Genomic DNA, 22,365 nt, shown 5'->3' on the forward strand with positions numbered 1-22,365 from the left:
GTATCACTTTGTCACGTTTTATCATTGATACCGACCGCATCTACCATCGATACTGATAAAAATAACTATGTCATATCAGTGCCCCGTGTCATTACTTGGTCTTCATCAGGTGGTGTATGACATGCATTCCCTAAATTCAGTAAATTTTCATCGTCAACCGTGTAATTGAATGGGATTATTTTGAAATTTTAAAACGCTTGAAATATCACAAACAAATAGGCCTATGTTGATAAATAATAAAAATACAAGCTAAAACCGTTGGGGTTCGATAATGAACCCCACAAAACTAACCGAGTATATTGAAAATGCCATACGGCCGGGCGGTTTCACGAGTTGCCGGCTCGATCATGTCATCCGCCGCCTGGTCTTCATCATATTATTTTTCGTTTCAAAACTCGGGTTTACATTTACCCGAAGTACGCGTGTGTTGTTTTCGCCGATCTTCATGACGTCTTATTTCATTAGGGTTTCATTAGGTATGTTGTAAAACAGTAAAAGAGTTAAATCTGTGATATTATTGGATGTGATATTTTAGAACATTAATGGCACGTGGTATCACCATATGCCAACGCAACATATTAGTGGCAGAGACGCATACAGACGGTCTCAGATCGACAGGTAGTGCGTGACATTGCATATAAAACTTGATTTCGCTCGTGCCGCTTGGAATGAATAGTATACTACTAACAGAGAATATTATCGAACACGACAGACTATCTGAATTCAAGAAAATTATTTTGAAGTCAACCAGTCTTCATCTAATTTATCAAGTCTTGCTCTGTATAATAAGGTAAGTAATAAGTATGATTTAAGTAATTCTTCTTTTGTTAGTTGCTCATGACGGCCTACTCTACTGCTTGATGATGCCAAAAATATCACAACCAAAATATATCCAAAATTATTATGTATTGTATCAATCAGACAGCTGATCTAAATAATAACGTAGCATAATATGTCTTTAATTAATAGAGGTGAGGCAAAAGCTATATCAGTGAACAAGGATATTTAATTTTGTTATTTTTGTTCGAGTTATAATTGGCCAAAAAATAAATCAGTTTTTGTTACTGTGCGTAGCGCAGTATAAATAGGTTCCTGCGGCCAATTGTATGCAGTTGCTATTCTATAGGTTGGTCCAAAGACAACTTTACCCAATTTAGCTCAATATTATTTCAAAGGTTTTAATTTTACAAATTTAAAAAGTCTGTGTCAAATTGTAGTTGCGCATTCTGAAAGACCAACCTTCTAAGAGTGAAAATATGAATGAAAAAAATTTGAATTGATAATATGGCGCCAGTTTAAAGTCAAATGGTCAAAATTCAGTTTCTTCACAGGTGTGTAAGCCTATCGGATGTGGGGAATGTGCCATCATTGTGCTGCAATGTTGTCGAACTTAGCTTCAATCAAAACTGATTCTCACAAACTCATCTTGCAAGAATCAAGAGAGAGAATCAACTTTACTTACTCTTTAAACAGATTCATCAGGATCGTTCATAGTTCATTAGATTGATCAGGGAAGTGGATTGATAAAGGTTCCTTTTCAGATCCAATAAAATGATACTACTCACTCAGAAATATTTCAATTCCTACCAGAGTGAACAAGATTCCTGATAGGAATTGAAATATTTCTGAGTGAGTAGTATCATTTTATTGGATCTGAAAAAGAACATTTATCAATCTAATGAACTTTACTTACTGTTTTTGGAATAGGAATAAATTTAGAATTATTTTAATTCTTGAAAACCAAGTTTAGGAGATTCGTTGCGAGAATCGATTATCTATTTCGTACAAACCTGTGTCATTATGGAAATTACCAATAGTATTGCGTCAGGCAAATACACGTACAAAACATTTTGTTTTCTAATTTATTTTATGGCGTTATATAGTTATATAAAATTGTTGGAGAGCATTGGTGAGTATGCATGGTTTTTATTTTACTGTGAATTTACTGATTACCCGCTATTTAAAATCTTGCCTTCATTACCATACAGCCTGTCTAAAACAATCGTGCAAGTGAAAAGCGCTCTCTTTGGCAATTAGACAAATACTGTTGTGACACGATGCTTACATCATTCATTTTGGTTTCGGCAATTCAGAGATCTGCTTCACTAAACACAAATGTATGAAAATTCTTTTGTGCCACTTTTTAGAAAAAGTACAGATAATAAAAGAACATTCATTTGTAGGATTAGAAATGATTATGTAACAATTACTCAGTAAAATTTCAAACGATATGCAATATTTCATTAACATGATTTTAATTTTACAAAGAGTGTGCAATATTTGTTTGTCTTTTAACATGTCTTGAGTGACAAACTGTATTTACCATTATAAAGTCATTGACATGTACATGTATATAATTTTACAGCAGCATGTGAAATATATATTTATCTTTTAAACTGTTTCAAGCGGGGAAAGAGAATCATTATACCTGTATCATGATAAAACAGTAAAAGCAGTAAAACAATTTTTCATTGTTGTGTAATCGATGCTTTCTTTTGATTTCACCCTTTCGTTATTGATTAAATATATCTCGAGATTAACACAAGCAAATTGAATGTCAGAACAAACGGTATACGAAAGCTAAGACTGCGCCCTTGGCGTTGATGTAAGCGTCATGTCACAACAGTATTTTCTAATTGCCAAAGGGACGCTTTTCACTGGCACACTATTTTTTGCTGTAGATGTATATATTGCCATAAAAATATGGATTAATAATGTAAGAATTTTAGAATTAAACAATAAACAAACAAAATAGCGTTATAACGTAAATAACACCCCAAACATAGAAGGTTTTGTGGATATTAACAACTTGCATAGGCGCGACAGGCTAGTTCATAGGGAATGTAGTGTGAGCTGACATGCAATAGAGAGTTTTGATAAGGCCTTGCTTTCCCCCAAAATAACGAAATACTTTCTTTATCTTCCGGAATCTTTAATTTAGAATGCAATAATATTAGCTGCATTTCTTTCTATGACTTTTTAAAAGTTATTTGCAGCACTTCTAACCTAACTTACACATCACATTCCTCAATTCCATGTGAAAATATCAACGTACTGGCGTACTTTCACGTCCGTGAAATAAACCCACTTTATTAAATGTTAGTAATGTGACCCTTTAAAGGGCTTACCTGTGGACAAACAGGGCTTACCTGTGTATAGAGTGCAAATTTATGTTCCAAACAGTTTGGGCTATCAAAATAAAGATGTACGTGTTGAAAGATGAGCTGTTGGGCTATTCCAGTTGAAATCCACATACCTCCTGTGGAAGACATGACCTTAATCTTCCACAGAGTAGATGCAGACTTCAAATGGAGCCACCCATTCAGGTATATCAATTTGAAATACGTACTCCCTGTGTGGACAATTCGGGTCAATGTCTTCCTGTGGACAAACTTAAATGGACAAACTTAATTGTGACCATTTTACATAAAACTGAAATTAAGCTTTGAAATTACAACACATTTTGGGCACTAAATTATGTTAAAAAGTAGTCAAATTATGATAACAATTCCTTGACATTATGATAATCAACATCATAAACTTAAACCTCGATTTTAAATCGTCACATCGGCCACAATGGCCGAGATGCATGCGAATACGTTTTGTACACAAACCTATTCAATTCGGCACAGAAACAGTGGCAAAAACGATCTCAAAAATATTTTTTTTCTTGAAAAGAGCCCCTCCAGATTTCAGATTTAGGTTAAGATATGTTTTCTAGAAATTCGCAGAAAAATCTTATGACGAGGCGATATTGCGCACGAAACAAGCATGTTTTTCTATCGCTATGGAAAACCCAAGCCCAGTAAAATCATCGATCTCAGTGTGCCAAACAACGAACGACATGCATGTTAATACGTTCTGTACACAAACATGTTCAATTCGGGCAGATAAACAGTGGCGAAAACAACGCTCAAAAGTCACTTTCTAGAAATTCGCAGAAAAATCTTATGACGAGGCGATATTGCGCACGAAACAAGCATGTTTTTCTATCGCTATGGAAAACCCAAGCCCAGTAAAATCATGCATGTTAATACGTTCTGTACACAAACATGTTCAATTCGGGCAGATAAACAGTGGCGAAAACAACGCTCAAAAGTCACTTTCTCTTTAATTATACTCCTCCAGATTTCAGATTTATGTCGAGACATATTTTGTAGAAATTCACAGAAAATTGCCTGACGATCGGTATTTCTGAGCGAAAGAGAAGCACTTTTCACTAACGCTACGGATTATCTAGACCAAGTGGTGAAAACAACGCTAAAAAGTTCCTTTCTCTTTAAGTATACTCCTCCAGATTTCCGATTTAGGTTGAGACATATTTTCTCAAAATTCACAGAAAATAACCTGACAATCCGTATTTCTGAGCGAAAGAGAAGCACTTTATTTTACTCTCGCTGTGGAATATTCTAACCCCCTTAAAATTCCAACACACCAAGTAAGATTTCTTTGAACTATTGTTCCAAAATACACACATCTTCTTGAAAGTGAAAGACACAAAGCTGTATTTTTATTCCCCATTTTATTCACTTAGTGGCGTCAACCCCAAGTAATTGCATAGCACTGCTTATGCTGATTGACTTTTCATGCCGATGTCATTCACATGTGTTGGAATGAATAGGAAGCATAACAATGGACTAGGTCCGAAATCTGTGTTAAAGAGTCATCGAGTTTAAAATGTCTCATTTTCATAACAAGGATCATGAGTGGCTTGGAGCAGAGACAAAATCTTACATTTCCCATAATTCATTTCTTCCATTTCAACTGTACTAATTTGCTATGTTGTGACACATGGGTCTACACATGGGTCTATGGTGACGAAATATAAACATATACCAAAAAGTAATTACCCCCTTTAAATAATGGCCATTATTCCTAAACAGATGATTGTATTCCAAATTTGGAATATGCAGTTGAAGCAGAAGTTATTTCTGCGCATAATGACACCTCATTTGTTCCAATAGTCCCAATATTGATGTCGCATCGCACATTTAAGTGAAGGTAACTCAAGATTTGAAAGTAGCAGCAAAATCCTAATGTTTTGTATTCAGTGTCTATTGAAGGAAATCTTATCTGCTCTCATTGGATGATTCTTTTTGTTTCATGCATTTGGTGAGGATCAAAACAAGTGATAATTAATAACAAATGTCATTATTCACGTAATGTCAAATTGAAACATGAAGATTTCAATATTGTTTTCTGACTACAAGGTCCTAAATGGCCTACAATTGCAAATTGTCCTTTCAGTGGTAGAGTTAGATTCAAAATTTACTGATTGGGAGGTCTTCTACTTCTTGGTGACTTTCTTGGTCACAGCACAGAAAACTTGAACTTGTTAGTAATAACGTTCTAATAACGGGATTAAGTAAACAATGACCACTGATGTCAATACTGACTTTTTATTGACCATGTTGACTATTGCATGTTTTGCCCTCCTCCAAATTCACGAAACAAGAAAATTAATCAAATGAACGCAGAAAACAATGTATTACATGGACACTGATTCCAAAAAGCAATAGGACTTTGCTGCAACTTTCAAATCTTGAGTTACTTTCATTAAAATGTGCACTGCGACATGAATATTGGGACCTTTGCAACAAATGAGGAATAATCATAATGCGCAGAAATAAATTCTACTTCGACTGCATTTCTCAAATTTGGCATACGATCAACCGTTTAGGAATAATGGCCATTATGTAAGGGGGGAGGGAATTAATTTTTTGTAGATATTTATACGCAACTACTTAATCCAGGTAAACTTAAGCTGAGACGTTATGGAAATTAGTATCAGTGGTGTCAAGGTGACTTTAAGGGGGAGGTGGTGGCACAAACCCATATTTTTGCATACTGTTGTGTTATACCCAGACGACAGGTGGAAAGGTACGGGCAGTCATGTCCTACATTAATATTGATATCATAATTGCCACATTGTGGGAAGATCATCTCAAAAATTTGGTAAGGTTAAAGGTACACTAATTCGATATCACCCAGAGGATATCGCGTACATCACAATATTTGCTGAACCATGAAATGGTATCAGCCTATAATAGTGTATGTTACTTGCTTACTTACTTACTAGCTTACTTACTAACTGACTAACCTTTTAGTCTGAAATGACCATATCTTGAATGACCCCCAAGTGGTGTCAAATGAAAGAGAAAAAAGTAAAGTATATAATAAAAATATTTTCCCACCCGGGGTGACACTCATCATAAGACATGGGTAAATTTTCATATGGGTCCTTTTCATATATCCAAATGCCAAGAAGGTATGATCCCCTAAGGTGTGAAATGAAAGAGAGCAATGCCCCCGGCTGAAGCCACATGGTCCAGCTTTGGTGCGTTAACCGCTCTAGTTTCATTTATCTCAATGTCTCTTGTTCTCCCAAGTCGTATAGGTTGTTGACAACAGAACCAAAATGGATAAGAACGCATTCGTCTTGGCTGATAACCAAACTAACGCCAACTCTGATTCAAATAGCAGTAGTTCACCCTTCTTCAATTACTCATTCAACCCTGATGATGTAGATTACGAATTATCTTCAACACGAGGACCCAAATCCCATCGGGCAGACCCATTGTTCAACGTTTTTCTGGTTGGTGGCTATATGGTGATTATCATCATTGGAATTACGGCGAACTTAATGGTCCTGATGGTTGCTTTAAATAATCAAAGGAGACGTATTGGAAACAGGGCCCTATGTACGATGAACACATATATTATCAATCTGGCTTCAGGTGAGTTATCATATATCATATTTCAATTTACTTCGGTTATCAGGGTTATTGGATTATATCAATCAAATCTGTCCGCATTAACGGATTAGTTACGGGAAAGAGACCACGTACATCAAACGACTCTTTTCAGAGCCACCGTTTTGTCTAGAGTAGATCACGGATAAACGTTTTCGATGGCTCGGACGTTGATACAAACTTTCAACTTGGCCATATATTAAAACAAATACAATCTAATCAAAGTGAAATGGAGAGAGTTACCATGTTTTAAGCAAAGTGGATCCCTAGTTATGGGTTCCAAAAATCGCCCGTTGCACAATATAGCGCTAGCTGTTAGCATTCTTGAGCTCTGTATTCTATATTGTATGCCGCTAAGCTCCATAACGTAAAGAGCTGCAAAGCTAGCTCAATTCTCGCATTTCGCAATATATGCGCCCCCATTCGGTTTAAATGCGACAGTCGTCGTAGCCAGTAGCGTAGCCAGCGGGGGGGGCAGGTGGGGCAGAGTGCCCCCCCCTGACAAAAAATGAAAGAAAAAGTGCCCTTCTGACAAAAAATGAGAGAGAAAATCAGGAGGGCAAAGGAAAAGAAAAGGGCAAGGAGCCCCTTTTCTAGCAAAATTCAGGGCCAAAATAGTGTAAAATACAAAATTTTCGCGCTACGCGCGCAAATTGTAACAATAAAGCCCTTTTTAGCCGGATAATGGGCGAAAATAGTGTAAAATACCATTTTTTCGCGCTACGCGCGCACATCATCCCAATAAGGCCCTTTTCGGGAAGCTCGAAGACATACAGTCTCTATGTATTGTATGATGCAACTTCAATTTTTTTCGTCTGTGCCCCCAAAATTTTATTTTGCCCCCCCTGACCAAGAAAGCTGGCTACGCCCCTGGTCGTAGCGCGTTGAATTGTGGAAAATTGGTCGACAAGTTCAAACCAGACCTGGAAGTAGATATCACCAAGCACGCGGACGTAATTTCGCATTCAGTTTCCACAAATAAGCCGTAACACAGGAACATTATGTGTTTAAATGTCAATATAATTATGTTACACGCCAATGCACACTAAACAGCAGTTTACATTAATTGATCACACGGAATCCGTGGTAGAGCTGTTTTCAGCATTATTATCACACTCGTGTAAAAGTCCAATGGTGGCTAGCAAGGCGATGTCGACGCTGGAGGTCAAAAATTGGACTAGCAAGAGCAACCGTTGGCGGCGCTTTGTATTGTGAAATGCGAGATAAGGCGTTCGACTATTGTATGGTGAGAAAGGTTGTGGGTTCGAACTCTGGCGAACCTCTAGTGAAAAAATGTCAACGAAATATTGCACATCATAATTATACGTTTGGAATTTTTCACTAAAGATTTAAAATTCATTGATGATTTGCATCAAATCATAAGCACATTTCCGAGTGTGCAGCAGCTGAATCCGACATTGCTTGAAATCAACAGTTTAGTCCATTTTACAGTTTGGTCTTTAACATTATTGTTCTTGTACATGGGCCACTCAGAACCCTCGTCTTCAATACAATTATACTGAGCAATTATTACATAATCTTTTCTAAACCTGCAAATGAATCATTACCGGTGCGTTTCGGTACTGCTTTCCTAAGCCTTTTTAGAGCGTTTTTTATTTAAAAGGCGCCCCATGAATGTGTGCCAAAAATTGCTTGTCCCCCCTCTCGGCTGGCCAAAAATTGCTTGCCCCCCTGCAGCTCGCCAAAATTTTCTTTCCCCCCAATTTTACCCTCCTCCTAGGGCTCATAATTATTGCACAGCCCTAAACAAATAAACAATAGGCGAATCACTTTAGGATTGAGTTATAAAACTCCAATGCTGTATAAAGACGGATAAGAAAATTCAAAATAAAAACGTTTCTGTAAAGTAGATGTGAGATTTTTCAATCTTAAATATATAATATAAACACTGTTTCCAAACTCTCCACAGCTGACTTGCTATATATATTCGGTGGCATATTTTGGGCCATCGCTAATAATGATCCAAGAGGATGGATGTTTGGCGAGTTAGGTTGTCGTGCAGTAGTTAGCCTGGATGTCATCACCATGCATGCTGGATCCTATATTCTCACTACTATGACCATTGAGAGGTAAGCAATGGACTATTCCATTGGAAATCCACACTCCCCATGTTGAAGATTTGCCAAATGTCTTCGAGAGAGAGGAAGTATGGGTTTCAATTCGAGTTTCAAATAGAATAGACAATTGGGTAACTTCCATTTGAAATACTCACTTCAGTCAGGGATTTTGCATATTGGGATGGGCAACTGAAATCACGTGACGATTCAAGTGTGTGCATCCATAATTGCATGAGTTCATAGGGGAAACGTTCAGATTAGGTAACCCAGACACTCTGACTAATCATACCGGTAGGTAAAAACATTGATTTGTTAAAATATTTCCGATTCCCAATTACTAGATATAAGTAGAGTACTTTACAAACTATTCTTTGGCAAACTTCAAAAACACTCAAATGATTAAGTTTACGACGATACTGTGTATATAAATTAGCACCTATGTATCTCCAAGACCTTCTTCGTAGTTATAGGCCTGGTCGAGTAGGCCTTAGATCCCCCCGGGCTTAGATCATCTAAAATACTTTGCGCCTTGAAGTTCCATCTATTAAACGCGTCATTAGTGATAGCGCTTTCTGTGTTCTTGGACCCAAGCTTTGGAATCAGCTTCCGTGAGACTCCCAGCGTAAAAGTGTTCAAAAAGCTAATAAAAACTCATCTTTTCCCCAAAGAGTAGCTCTCTTTACATATCATTTTTAAATATTTTTGCTTTGGTGTAATGGTTGTAATTATTAATGCTTGATTCGGTAATATTGAATTGATGTTTTCATTTATGTGTAATTTTAATTTGTGATATTTGCATTGTATTTTATATTATTCTGTATATTCTTTCGTGTTTTTAAATTGTGTGTTTTAGTATTTATCTTGTAGTAAAGCGCCTCGATCTATTGAAGAGGCACTGTATAAATGGGCAAATAATAATAATAATAATAATAATAATAATAATAATAATAATAATAATAATAATAATAATAATAATAATAAATAAATAAATAAAGATTCTAGGAAGGGTAAGATATTTTCGACACCTAAAATCATTGCATTCAATGTACGCACACTGTAGATACAATGCCGCGCCTCAATCATTAAATTCTCGCTATTCGCAATAAGGGCGCCGCCAGCGGTTTGCGATGTAATCGTGATGTATCATGGGAAAAGGTCGACACCCAAGTCCGCGCAATACGAATATTACCATGCTATTACATAGGAACACGTGACAATATTTTTTAGTTTGTCAAAATAAAGGTGTTACACGCGAATCGATACTCAATAATACTTAATAATGTGATTTGAAATGTGCACAATTAATTTTTTCTCTATCGATTTGCGTGTAATACCGTTATATTGACAAACTAAAAATATTGTCACGTGTTCCTATGTAATAGCATGGTAATATTCGTATTGCGCGGACTTGGATGTCGACCTTTTCCCATGATACATCACGATTTTCCCATGATACATCACGATTACATCGCAAACCGCTGGCGGCGCCCTTATTGCGAATAGCGAGAATTGCCATTGGACCCAACGCTCTGCAGGGTCTATTGTTCTATTGTTTCCGATTAGAGCGCTGACATATTGGAAAATGTTGCCAATCAATATTCATGAGAGTGTACATTCAACGTCCAGTTTGCGAAATTGGGTGAGTTGTGTTTGGTAGGTGTGAAATACATCTGACTGGGCGTTTTAATTACGTAACGAATAAAGGCATTGACATCGTCGAATGGCTGCCCAGTGCTGTTATGTGTGTAGTTATTATATAGGCCTAATAATTATTATTAAATGTATTCATCATTCCTTTCTTTTCCCTTCTCTGTACTTATTCTTTCCTTGGCCTACACTTTATCACTCCCTCGCTCTCATTGTCCCCTCTCACCCTCCCTCTCTCATTCCCATCATTTTCCTTATATTTCTATTTATTTCCCCCCTTCCTCCAGCCCTCTCCCCTCTTCCTCCGTCCTCCCCTCCCAAGACTTCCCTCAGAGGTGAATCTGCCCTCCCCAACCCCTCCCTCTTTGGGTACGCCACTATTTTTATACCAATCTCCTTCTTAAAATAAAATTAAATGGAAATTTCTTAAAAACAACCTTTATAGGCCTATACTTATACTTACATATATACGTATAGCGATTACCATTATAGTGTAATATAGATATATGGACTGGGCATGGCAGCCTTCATACATTCTAATGTGTAATCGATCACCAAGAGCATTCAATTTATTTAAATGAAACGCCTATCGTCAGGTGGGTGGTAAAGATGATTGCATCGACAGCTAAAGCCTCCTTATAGTCTTCAGACCCACACAAGCACACATTTGGGATACATGAGTACAATGGTACCACTTTACACATGACTGCCCTTACACATGACTGTAGTGTAGTCACTTATTGATACTCGCCTGTTGTGTAGAGCGTTAATATGATGCCGGATCAGTGACCAATTTAATGGCGGAACTCCTTTATTCGAAACAATGGTACCACTTTTATGAATAGCCTGTCGCAACTTCTAATCGGCATCAAACGAACAAAAGATTATATAATCTATTGCGACTCTATTTCTATTTAAAAGCTCTTTGATTGGACCTATATCAACAAAAGATTTGAGCCCTGTTGAAATTCCATCCCATCCCAGTCGTCATATTAAGCGAATATGAATGTGCATTGAGGACCTTCAGATGTTACCGGGGAATACCGTAGATGGCGATATTCAAATTGGGCAAAGATTGTTGATATAGGGGCAATGGCAACTGTTGTGAAGTGCTTTTTACATCCACACCAGGTATATAATTATTTTGTACAGACAGTAAACGCACCAATAGAAATTCCGAAATTCAACCTACAGCAAACCAAGATGGGTCTATAAAATGCCCTGCCAGCTGCTGAGAGTAACTGCTAAGTTAAAGCATATTAATTTATATTCTGCGCGCGGTGAGCAGTGGTACAGGCTGAGACCATAATGTAGGCAGCACTTTTTCATAAGGTGGCCAAGTCATGGGCTATTTTAACCTTTAGTTTGTGCAGTGAGATTTAAATTCCGTGCAGTAAGAATTTAAAATCCGTGCTTAATATATTTCTATGCAATTCGACAAACTCAATAGGGATGTTTTAATAGCACCTATATATACAGTATGGTCGCTTTCCGGTAAAATGTTCGCGCTGCGCGCACTTAACATTTGTTATTTGTAGTGCTCGGTGATTTCATCACCCCTTTTCTCATGTTTCTAGAAAACTTTTCAAAGGGCCGCATGCATATTATATTCATAGTTTGCGAACCGCTAGGTATCGTCATTTCACTACCCAGGCCTCACGCCTTGCTCACGACTGTATGTGGGTTTCTGACCAAATTAATCTCATATTTTATCGTAAAAAGTGCCCGAAGTTTTGCGCAAAAACGTTTGCATGATTTTTTAAAATCTCCAAAACTCGAGGGAGAAAGTCCCCTCCAACCAAGGGCGTGTCCAGGTTTTATTTGGGAATTGATTTTGAAACATGGGACTTTTGGACCATTTCCCACAGTTTTGGACTTTTTTGACCAAAAAAGTTTGAAGAACCCAACTTTTTCGCTCGCTACGCTTGCAAATGGGCAAACGCGAACCTTTTTTGACCGAAAAAGCATAAAAAACATGTTTTTAGTCGTTAACGTTTTGGTCTGTGGTGATGGGGGGGGGTTGCTTACCTACGCCCCTGCTCCAACGCCCACTCCTGACTTTTTTTTCTCTTAAGGTAGCTTTTTCCGGCGTTCTTTCTCATTGGCTAAAAACCAATCGTTATAGCTCATTGGCTAAAACCAATCGTTATAGCTCCGCGATGTAATTAATTCAGCTATGAGTTCCGTTTAAAATATACAGGCCAAAATCTATTATTTAACGTCGGACAATAAAGCTTGTATTTATAAAAGTGTCCCACTGTCTGTTTAGAATTGAAAACTCATTGACAATTAAAGGAAGGTACGACCTGATATATTTGGAAAATCGAATTCTTGGAGAATCGAACTTACGTATAACATAAAATGCCGTCCCTTTGAAAACATTCATGCAAAAAGAACATGTAAATATCCCATACAGCGTGATACGTACAGTTACACTTATGTTGATGGGCAATAGTTAGGTTAATTAGCCTTTATGATCCCATATCCAAATTTATGCTGCAAATAGGTTTCTCTTGAAATCATTTACAGACTTTTCCAGTGGTTGACAACTGTTATGGAGAAGAACTTGCTCCTACAGTTCAGCCCTTTCTTCAGTGATTATTTAAACAGCTTGTCACTGTGCCTTCGCAGTCGGGATGTGAACATAGTCTGCTCCTGAATGCCCTCCAGACCGTTTAAGATTTTGAAGGTCTCAATCGGGTCACCTCTCAATCGTCTTCATTCTAGACTGTACAACTTAAGCTCTTTCAGCCTTTGGATCTTAGACTTTGAATCAGCTTTGTTGATCTGCGCTGTAATTTCTCAATCATGTCTATATCCTTCCTGTAGTTTTGGCACCAGGCTTGAACACAATACTCTAGGTGAGGGCGGATGTACGTCTTAAGAGCAGACTAAAGCGCTCCTTGTTGACATACTTAAGCTCATCTTGATTATTCTCAACTTGGTCTTTGCTTTGTTGGTTGCTGCTGCACACTGATTACTTGCCATCCCATCTTTTGTGATTATTACTCCCAGGTCTTTCTCCTCAATATCATAGGGTATCTTCTGGCTTCCAAAATGGTATTCTGAACAGTATTATGCATTCTCTTACATTTGCTTGCGTTGAACCGCAGAAGCCATGTCTCTGACCACTTCTGGAGAGAACTAGGCCGTTCTACACTTATTTCCTGTCTTCTTCCTTCATAATGTGCCTATAAAGCTTCGTATCATCAGCAATCATTTTCACGCTTGACTCCACGTTCTCCGGCATGTCATTAATGTAGAGCAACAATAATATTGGGCCTAATACTGACCCCTGCAGTACTCCGCTGCATACTTCAGACCAACTTGATTCGCTGTCTCCTACTGATACTTCCTGCTTCCTTCCAATCAGAAACTCTTGAATCCATTTTAACACTTTACTCTCTACTCCACAGGCTAGCTTGCAGCTTACATAACAATCTCTGGTGGGGTATTGAATCAAAGGCCTTGGAATAATCAAGATTTATTATATCTACTCTTCCTTCTTCATCCAACATACTTGTGATGTCATCCAGGGTTGCAAGAAGATTTGTGAGGCATGACTTGCCCTTGATAAATCCATGCTGGTCTTGATTTGGTCAAAAAACCGTTTTTTGGGGATTTTGGGCCAAAAATGAGCATTTTGGCCCAAATTTGACATCACACACAGATGAACTTACAAGTCTTTGCCATTCTAAATATGTATATTATTTTGTAAATTAAATCTAATATTGGAACTAAGATTTGCAACTCACTTTGCTACGTTGCGTCCGAAAACATCGGACTTCGTCAGGCATCTGATTGAAGATGTTGTGATGACGTCAGATGTTGTGACGTCAGACGGCGAGGAATGTCTCGTAACGCCGGGACGCAACGTAGCAAAGTGAGTTGCAAATCTTAGTTCCAGTATTAGATTTAATTTACAAAATAATGTTTTGAACTACTGGATGAATAATCTACACCAAGATCTAAATATGTATACTTTTATATACTTTACACCAACACTTTACAGTTATGAGGCCCGAAAGTTTCCATAATTCCAGGGTTCAGACCAATCTTTTAATGAGAAAAATATGAGCTTTTGCCTGATACCAAAATTTGCATTTTGATGGGGGTAAAGTTGGGGATGAGGCAGTCAATCAGGTTATCCACCTTTAAGATCACATTCCTCAAGCACATAGTTGTATTGAGATGAATTGAGTGACCGCAGCTTGAAATCATTTCTGGTATTTATTTCTAGCTATAAAAAAATGGGTAATGGTAAGATTAATGTATTGTGGTGTATTTACTATTGATATTCAATTATATGATTATACATCCCAAATACAGAATGCAACCGCAAGAATGGTTGCCCTAGTCAAGAAACGCCAGCACATAACGCCAGTACTCCGCCAATTGCATTGGCTACCAGTGAACAGTAGAATCACCTTCAAGGTATTACCTCTCACCTACAAGCCATTGCACGGGCTTGCCCCGCGTTACATAACAGTACTGCTTGAGGAATGTGTGCCATCACGCTCGTTGAGATCAGCTTCCATGCGACTGCTGAAGCAGCCCAAGTCATCCACGTCATAGGTCTTTCGCGGTTGCTGCCCATGTACTACATGAAACCCCATAAATGCAGTTACTGTCCGTTTTTCCTATTCAGTGCACACACAGCGCTCCAATTGATGATTGACCTCTAGCTCACTCGCTGTACTGTAGATATAGGCAATAAACTAGTTAGTGAGCTGGTGGGAAAACCCTTCGCCCAATATTAGCCATAGAGGCTCACATGTGAATTATAATATTCATCGTTAACATACTACAATTTGAAATAACAAATTTCACGGGAAAGCTGTTGTCGAGCTATTTTTCCGAAGAGAGAATTCCAAAATTTCATAGCAGTCAGATGTGTAATTTCAATGGCAAATTGTGCTCAACAGCTGACTTGTGATAGCTCCAACTTCGAAGGGACACCGTCGGGTGATCGATTTGATCAATTTTCGCCATGAACTTCAATTCTTTCCCTCTATGGTTGTCTAAAAACGATTAAAATGCGATTTGTGGAAGATTGTTGTCGAGCCCTCCCAAATATGGAGTTCTGACTGCCCGATAGGGAGCTAAAAAATGAAAAACTTATTTCCAAACCGTGTTAAGTCTGAAACCACGTGTTTCTCATTTACTTGTGTGATACAGTAACAATTACTCTGACAAGTTTGACATGAGTTTTACCATCAACAAGCCTGGTTAACAATACGCAGACTATTATTCTCATTTGGGGAACAAAGGCCACGTACACCATTGTTACTGGTCGTTTGCGTTGTAATGGTGCATTCAACTGAAATCATGATACCTATTTCATCACAATCCATTGCCCATCACACAGGTAAGTCAGAAACATGTGTTTATGGATTTAACCATGGATATGAGACACATCCCTGAGTTAACATAGTTGAGCTGTTTTCAATGCGGTTTATCTTGGTTTAATGGGGTTTAAGTCCTACAAAGGTCGTGGTGAATTCTGCTGTAGACATGACTGCATAATGCCGGGTATGAAACAGTATTCCTATCAGCCCTTCTGTTTACAGTTTAAGGGAAAGACGCATCTTTTTAATTCTTAGTGTATCTTTTTATCATGTTAATAGTGATGATGTACATGTTTGGCATTTGTTGTTAAACATCATTGCTGCAATATTTTGTTTGTTTTCAGATTACTTTTAAGTTGTGGTTTTTAATATCCAGTGTCATCAATCTTGTAATTTTATTCTGTTGTATGAGTAAATTTTATATGATATTTTTGATGTGTGTGTATTTCCTTTTTTAGTTGTAAAGCACAATGGGGCATCTGCGATGCGAATTGCGCTGTAGAAATATTGATTTATTATTATTATCCTTGAATATATCCGGTTATTTTTGGTATTTGTAAAAACCTAATGTTAGACTTGCAATATGTGTGAATATATGTGTTGAAAGAATATGGTAAGCTGCTGTCTGCGCTTTTAACTTTCAGTCTGCGCTTTGAAAACAAAAACTGACAAAAAATGTTTTTCTTACCATGGCAACGTTAAAAATGCGTAATTTTCCTGCGCAAATCGTAAAAATTAGTCATTTCCGCTGGTGAATGGCAGATTCGCATTCGTAGTGGGAAAGAAACGCATCTATCTATCTATCGTACAGGTGGTGTGCTTAGCATCTTAGCCTGAGTCGCTCGGCCCCTATATCGAAACTATTAAACACGGCGGAACAAAATCGCCATGCGTGGCTATAACTGTTGGATTCGCGCTACTATCATTGCAATTTCTGACTCTGACACGAAGATATAGGGATGATGACGTAGTGATTGTAGATCACTATGAATGGGATGAAAAGTTGACCCCAAACTTACGGCTAAAATACTCGATACATTTCCATATATATCAGGCCAAAGGATGTATGCTATGTGTCAGATGTATGTACTGTGCAGCTTCTTTTATCGTAGTAGGATATCATAGAAGGATTTTAATATTCACGATAAAACGCATTCTTCTCTTTTGCGTTTTGAGATAAGAACTAATTTTGAGCAAAATTTTCGCGTGTTACAATTGCTTGTAAAATGTCAGTTTTATTGAGGCTTGTTTAATTTTTCGTTTGCATAAAGGTGGTACCAGGAAACGTAAAAAAAATACTCGTACGGCCCTTTTCAGCGTCGAAATGAAACATTGATTTTCAATGCTACAGGCTGATGACGTCATTATATGAAGTGTTTTAATATATCGCGGTACGTTTAAAGAACGTTGCTATTTGTATATACACTGTCACAGAATGGGGAAGTCCAATCAGCAAAAAGGCCTTGACAAATGTAGGCCAATCAAATTAAGGAAAATCATGCTTAACCCACTACTAATTGTAACAGAAACCATTAAATCACCATTCATCAGTTAGAAAAGTATATTTAAGAAATTATCAAAAGTCCCCAAAAGTCCAAGTAGTGGAACAGTGCCTAATTTGCATAAATCCAAAATGGCCGCTTATACAGGGGGTGAAATTTCAAAGGTTGACAAATCTTGTTAAAAACCAGTTCTTGAGTTATGGGCAAAAAGGCCAACCCGGGGGGGGCACTCAACACAAATGACCATACGGATATGCTCCCCGGAAAGACCCCCCCTTTTGGGTTTCTGCAGCTCCGAAAGACCCCTATATTTGACCAAAATACAGCTCCGAAAGACCCTTGATTTTGATAATTTCAGCTCTAAAAGACCCAAAATTGCTCATTCCTCATATTTCTTGTTTTTCAGGCGATTTTCAACCAAAAAGCCAAGAAAGACCCTTGATTTGGACTTTTCGCAGCTCCAAAAGACCCCATTCTACTTGTTCACAGCCCGGTTCGCATCTCCGAAAGACCCCTTTTACCGGTACGCCGTCAGCTCCCAAAGACCCACCACCTCAAAATTCCGGGGGAGCATACCCACCAAAAATTTTTGATGTGCCCCCCCCCCCGGGAAGGCCAAAGGTCAAATTTTGGGTCCACAGTCGTTTACAATGGAAATATACTCCAATTTTAATTCAACTGGTCTCAAATTGTTCCTTTGGCAAAAATAAATCAAAATGAGAAAAGTTGCATTGTTTTGGTACATAAAAAAAATCACAAAATAGGTCAAGGTTAATACGGTTCTATGGAATAATAATAATTATCTTCTTTGCCATGTTACTAGGGTATAACAAACCGCCTGAGATATGGCAACAATTCTTTTTATTAAATGCTTTTGACCTTTCCCCCTATAACTCAAGAAATGTACATCGGAGATAGGTCAAACTATACTTTTTCTGAATCCTTATGACGAGAGGAATACATTGGTATCGTTTTGATTTGACCAAATATGAAATTTCACCCCCTGCATAAGCGGCCATTTTGGATTTATGCAAATTAGGCACTGTTCCACTACTGGGATTTTTGGGGACTTTTGATATGTTTTTGTATTAGCTTTTGAGAGATGGGTGCATGAGAAATGGATTCTGTTGCAATTAGCGGTGGGCGATCTTTTAATTTGATTGGCCTGATCGACAAGCAAGCTCCAGTAAATGAATAAATGTTTATGTGAACAGCTCAATTAATTTTGGAAGGCAATTCGCCGAAGAAGAAAAAAAACCCCCAAAACTGCGCAATGATGGAAAAAGAACCGTAGTCAATCTGCTATTGTTATGCTCGTGTAGAAAACACTCTCCACCACCTCAACCCATTTGTGTCTAAGCAGCCAAAACGTTACAGCACACTACAATCCAGCTACTCATGCTGCCTCTATGCGAAACCGTCGCAAGCTGAACGCGAAATTTTAGCCAAAAACTGACTTTGATTCACAACTTCATATCATGACGTCACTGTAGTTATAAGGCATCGGCAACATTGACTGAGCGAGATGGGTTCAAATGAGGTTTTCTGGCGGTCAAATAGATGAGTCTAGTAAAACATGGGTTGATAGTGAAAAAAGTACTTTCATCAGAGCACATCCAGATCTTGCAAAATATGTTGATTTCTTGACTATCGAGTATCGACACACGTTCTAGCCATGAAACATGAAACCAACGGGAACATGTACAAAATTTGCTGTAATGAGATGATGTCATGTTGCAAAGGATTCTGGGAAGATATCTTCTCTGATAAGTTGCAACGTACTTTGTGGCCCGACCCGTCATTTCTTGGTCAGTAAATTTCCATAAATTAACTGATTTTGTTTTTGCTGTCTTCTGTGGAAAAAACTTTTGGGTTTGATTGAATTTTAGTATTGACCCTTTTGGTATATCCCATAAGCCTTTGCGGGTAAACCTTAGATGTTGTCACGCCGATGAGTACATCGTTACTGAACACTGTGACGGCTTTGAAATTCGCAGTAACGATGTTCGCTAAACGATTCACATCGGCGTGACGTCAAATGACGACATTTCAGGTCTTCCCGCAAAGGCTTATGGGATTTACCGAAAAGATCAATTAGGGTTGACACATTGTACTCTAGGTGTCATGTCCTTTTTCTTTTTAAATGCAGGTATATAGCAATTGTATATCCTATGACGTCATTTCGGATCAGGAACATCACTTTCGCGCAAAGGATATGTACAGGCATCTGGTTGTCTGCAGTGTGTCTTGCTATTCCAGTCATCACAGGAGTCCGTCTAACCACAGTCCAAATACGCGAAAAGCCGGTCCAGATGTGTGGCGACTTCATCTACGATCGTAGGCATTATTACATGTCAGTGTGCATAATAACCTTTGTGATTCCTTCTATCATAATGCTCATTGTCTACACCAAGATGTTCCTTATAATCTGCTCCACTGTTCAGCACAGCGCATTGAAACCAGGTAATAAAGTTACGAAGCAGCTAAAGAAGTCTTCACGTCGGGCTGCTAAAATCGTGTTTTTGATCGTATCTGTGTATTGGTCTTGCTACACTCCATTTTGGCTAACTCAAGTTCTGTGGATGTATGCTTCAACTTTGGAATTTCTCGAAGGTAATATTTTGGGACTTGTGACTTTATTTCTCAGCTACTTGAATTCAGTGGTTAATCCGTTCATATACACTCTATTGCCACCCAAGCATAACCTATGTAGCTGGATTCGATCCAAACACCGGAAACCAACGCACAAACCGGTACTTTTATAAATGTCAAGCTGATCACGAAACTTCATGAAACTGTAACATAAGGCCCAAAATAATTGTTGTATTGGAATAACCTGCCCTACCCCACCTAAAAAGAAGAACGAAAAAACAAACACCAAAAACCAAAAAAAACAAAAAAAACCCAAGAAAACAAAAAACAAAAACAAACAAAAACGAAAACAACAACAACAAAACCAAAACCCCTCGAAAAACTGCTATACGGTGCTCATCTTTAAAAAGGGAATACCACTAATTGCAGAGGTCATTTGTCTTAAATGCTACATTTACCCAAAATGGGCCTATATCACATGTCAGAGTTGGCTAAAGCTGTTTTGTCATTTTGTGATTTATTTGACTGTGAGATCATAGTATAGTACATATGAGACCGTACATCACGATTGAGCCGTAAATTCCTCCCCCCGGTCAATTTTGTTTTATTTCTTGTTTAAAAAATATATATCATAAGCTTTAAAATGGTGCATCATTTGACTTCAAACGATATCCAGAAGCGGAGTTATGGTTTGTTGAATTTTACTCCTTCAACAAAATGGTACAATTTTTCGTTTCTACACGTGTCTCTTTTTCCACATTGCTGGTAATAAATACCAAACAGTCATAATTGGCGGTCATTTCAAATCATCCCCTAGTCATCGAGGTTCAGGAATGTCCTCTCATTGTTAGTTGTTGGTTATACCAGAGAAGATGTAATAAAGAGGAGGTTGATCAAGCTATCTTCAAACAAAATATGTGTGAGACCACTCATTCAAAGTAAATGATGAATCACCCTATTTAGCTGCTTTACAATAGAATACCACAATGGGGTTTGAACCCAGGATGGGTGTGATACACAGGTTGCAGCTAACTGTTTTTAGGGATAGGTCAGTGTGTGCATGTCATCATGCCATGCACACTATGTATGTAGACCCTGTCATCTTGTCAGATTTCAGATAAAATATGACTGAAGTTCCATGCCAAATTATAATTTTTGCTGCTTGTTGCCACTTTCAGCCTCTATTATTTATGATAAAGAATGTTTTCAATTATCAGAATATCTTTATTAGGTTTGCAGGAAATGACAGGAAAATACATAAAATAATAAAATAGCAATGATCAACAATCATCACCTCTCTAAAAAATCCTAAAAATTTCTTCTTTAGAAATTTATATATTTACAAAAAAACGGTGGATTTGGGAGGAAATTTGACAGCACTCGATTTCTTTCTTGTATTATCCACATATGGTATCCCATCCAAGCAGCAGGTCCTTAACACACGCGTTTCATACTTTTTAACAAATTCTCTATAGAAACATTGGAAATATTTTCAATTCATTTCAATGAAAATTGGTCAACCATTGGCGGTCACACACATAACATCACGGGATATTTCAAGTGGGTGTCTAACTACTTGAGAATAAAGGACTATGAATAGATGCGACAGGACTACCTACGGGATTATCTCAAGGATATAATTCCGTTGACCCTCCTCTTTATTACATCTTCTCTGGTTATACATACCTAGACAAAATACAGTGCTTTGTAGCCCACCAATTGAACAGGAATTAGCCAAAGCAAACAAAGCCCATACAGAGCTATTAAGAATTCTATAGACATCTAAGGTCGAAGGTTATTATCCTCTTCAACAATAGGAATATTGATTGGTTTAAAATGAGATACATGTCTCACCAACTCGAGGTATCTATGAATACGACCTTCATGCACATTGTACACTGTAACTCAGAATACAATTTAGGACATTTACGGCTCATTTGTCATGTACGGTCACATATACATTCAATAGGCCTATGGTACAGGAAGTGGAATAGGAAAAACATTCCGCTCGCCCTATTCTATTTTGCGATGGCCCGTACCCCGTTACTCCAATACAAAGTGTGTGTTTGTTATATAAAATGTGACAATAACAATGTAACATTGAAGTTCAACGTGTATAGAAAGATATTATTTTGTACTATGCATTGGGGGTAATTTCCGGGGTAGGCCTAATTTACCAGTAAGCATTGCAGTTCTGGGCCAAGTAAGTCCAATACTGATCCACCAGTACGGTGCTAAACTGGACAATAATAATATTTTCTGGCTGGATTTACCCGTATTCAGGTATGTAAGTAGGCCTGAAAAAAAGTGAAAAATCTGGAAAATGAGAATCTGGAAAAAGCGCGTTTAATAGTTTGGCTCAAAGGCCCCAAATGGACCGAGAATCAATTAAAGTGCAGATATTTTGACGCAAAAACATTCAGATATTCCAGATTAATTCTGAAAA

At 37.8% G+C, this 22,365-nt stretch overlaps 1 protein-coding gene across 1 annotated transcript; it reads left to right on the forward strand.

Moving 5' to 3' along the window:
- Window positions 1–686: 686 nt before the first annotated feature.
- Window positions 687–21,970, forward strand: LOC140167810 (urotensin-2 receptor-like). Its single transcript, XM_072191106.1, has 4 exons — window positions 687–790; window positions 6,390–6,737; window positions 8,683–8,842; window positions 19,477–21,970. The coding sequence occupies exons 2-4, from the start codon at window positions 6,419–6,421 to the stop codon at window positions 20,090–20,092; spliced, it is 1,095 nt and encodes a 364-aa protein (XP_072047207.1). The 5' UTR covers window positions 687–790; window positions 6,390–6,418; the 3' UTR covers window positions 20,093–21,970.
- Window positions 21,971–22,365: the final 395 nt, after the last annotated feature.

This window comes from Amphiura filiformis, chromosome 1 (genome assembly GCF_039555335.1).
Source record: "Amphiura filiformis chromosome 1, Afil_fr2py, whole genome shotgun sequence".
In the NCBI taxonomy this organism is placed as follows: domain Eukaryota; kingdom Metazoa; phylum Echinodermata; class Ophiuroidea; order Amphilepidida; family Amphiuridae; genus Amphiura; species Amphiura filiformis.

Excerpts from the sequence above, each read along its gene's own strand:
- LOC140167810 (XM_072191106.1), top strand. The coding sequence starts at position 6,419 with ATGGATAAGAACGCATTCGTCTTGGCTGATAACCAAACTAACGCCAAC. Across the intron at positions 6,738-8,682 it reads TATTATCAATCTGGCTTCAG|CTGACTTGCTATATATATTC; the intron begins GTGAGTTATCAT and ends AACTCTCCACAG. Across the intron at positions 8,843-19,476 it reads ACTACTATGACCATTGAGAG|GTATATAGCAATTGTATATC; the intron begins GTAAGCAATGGA and ends TTTTAAATGCAG.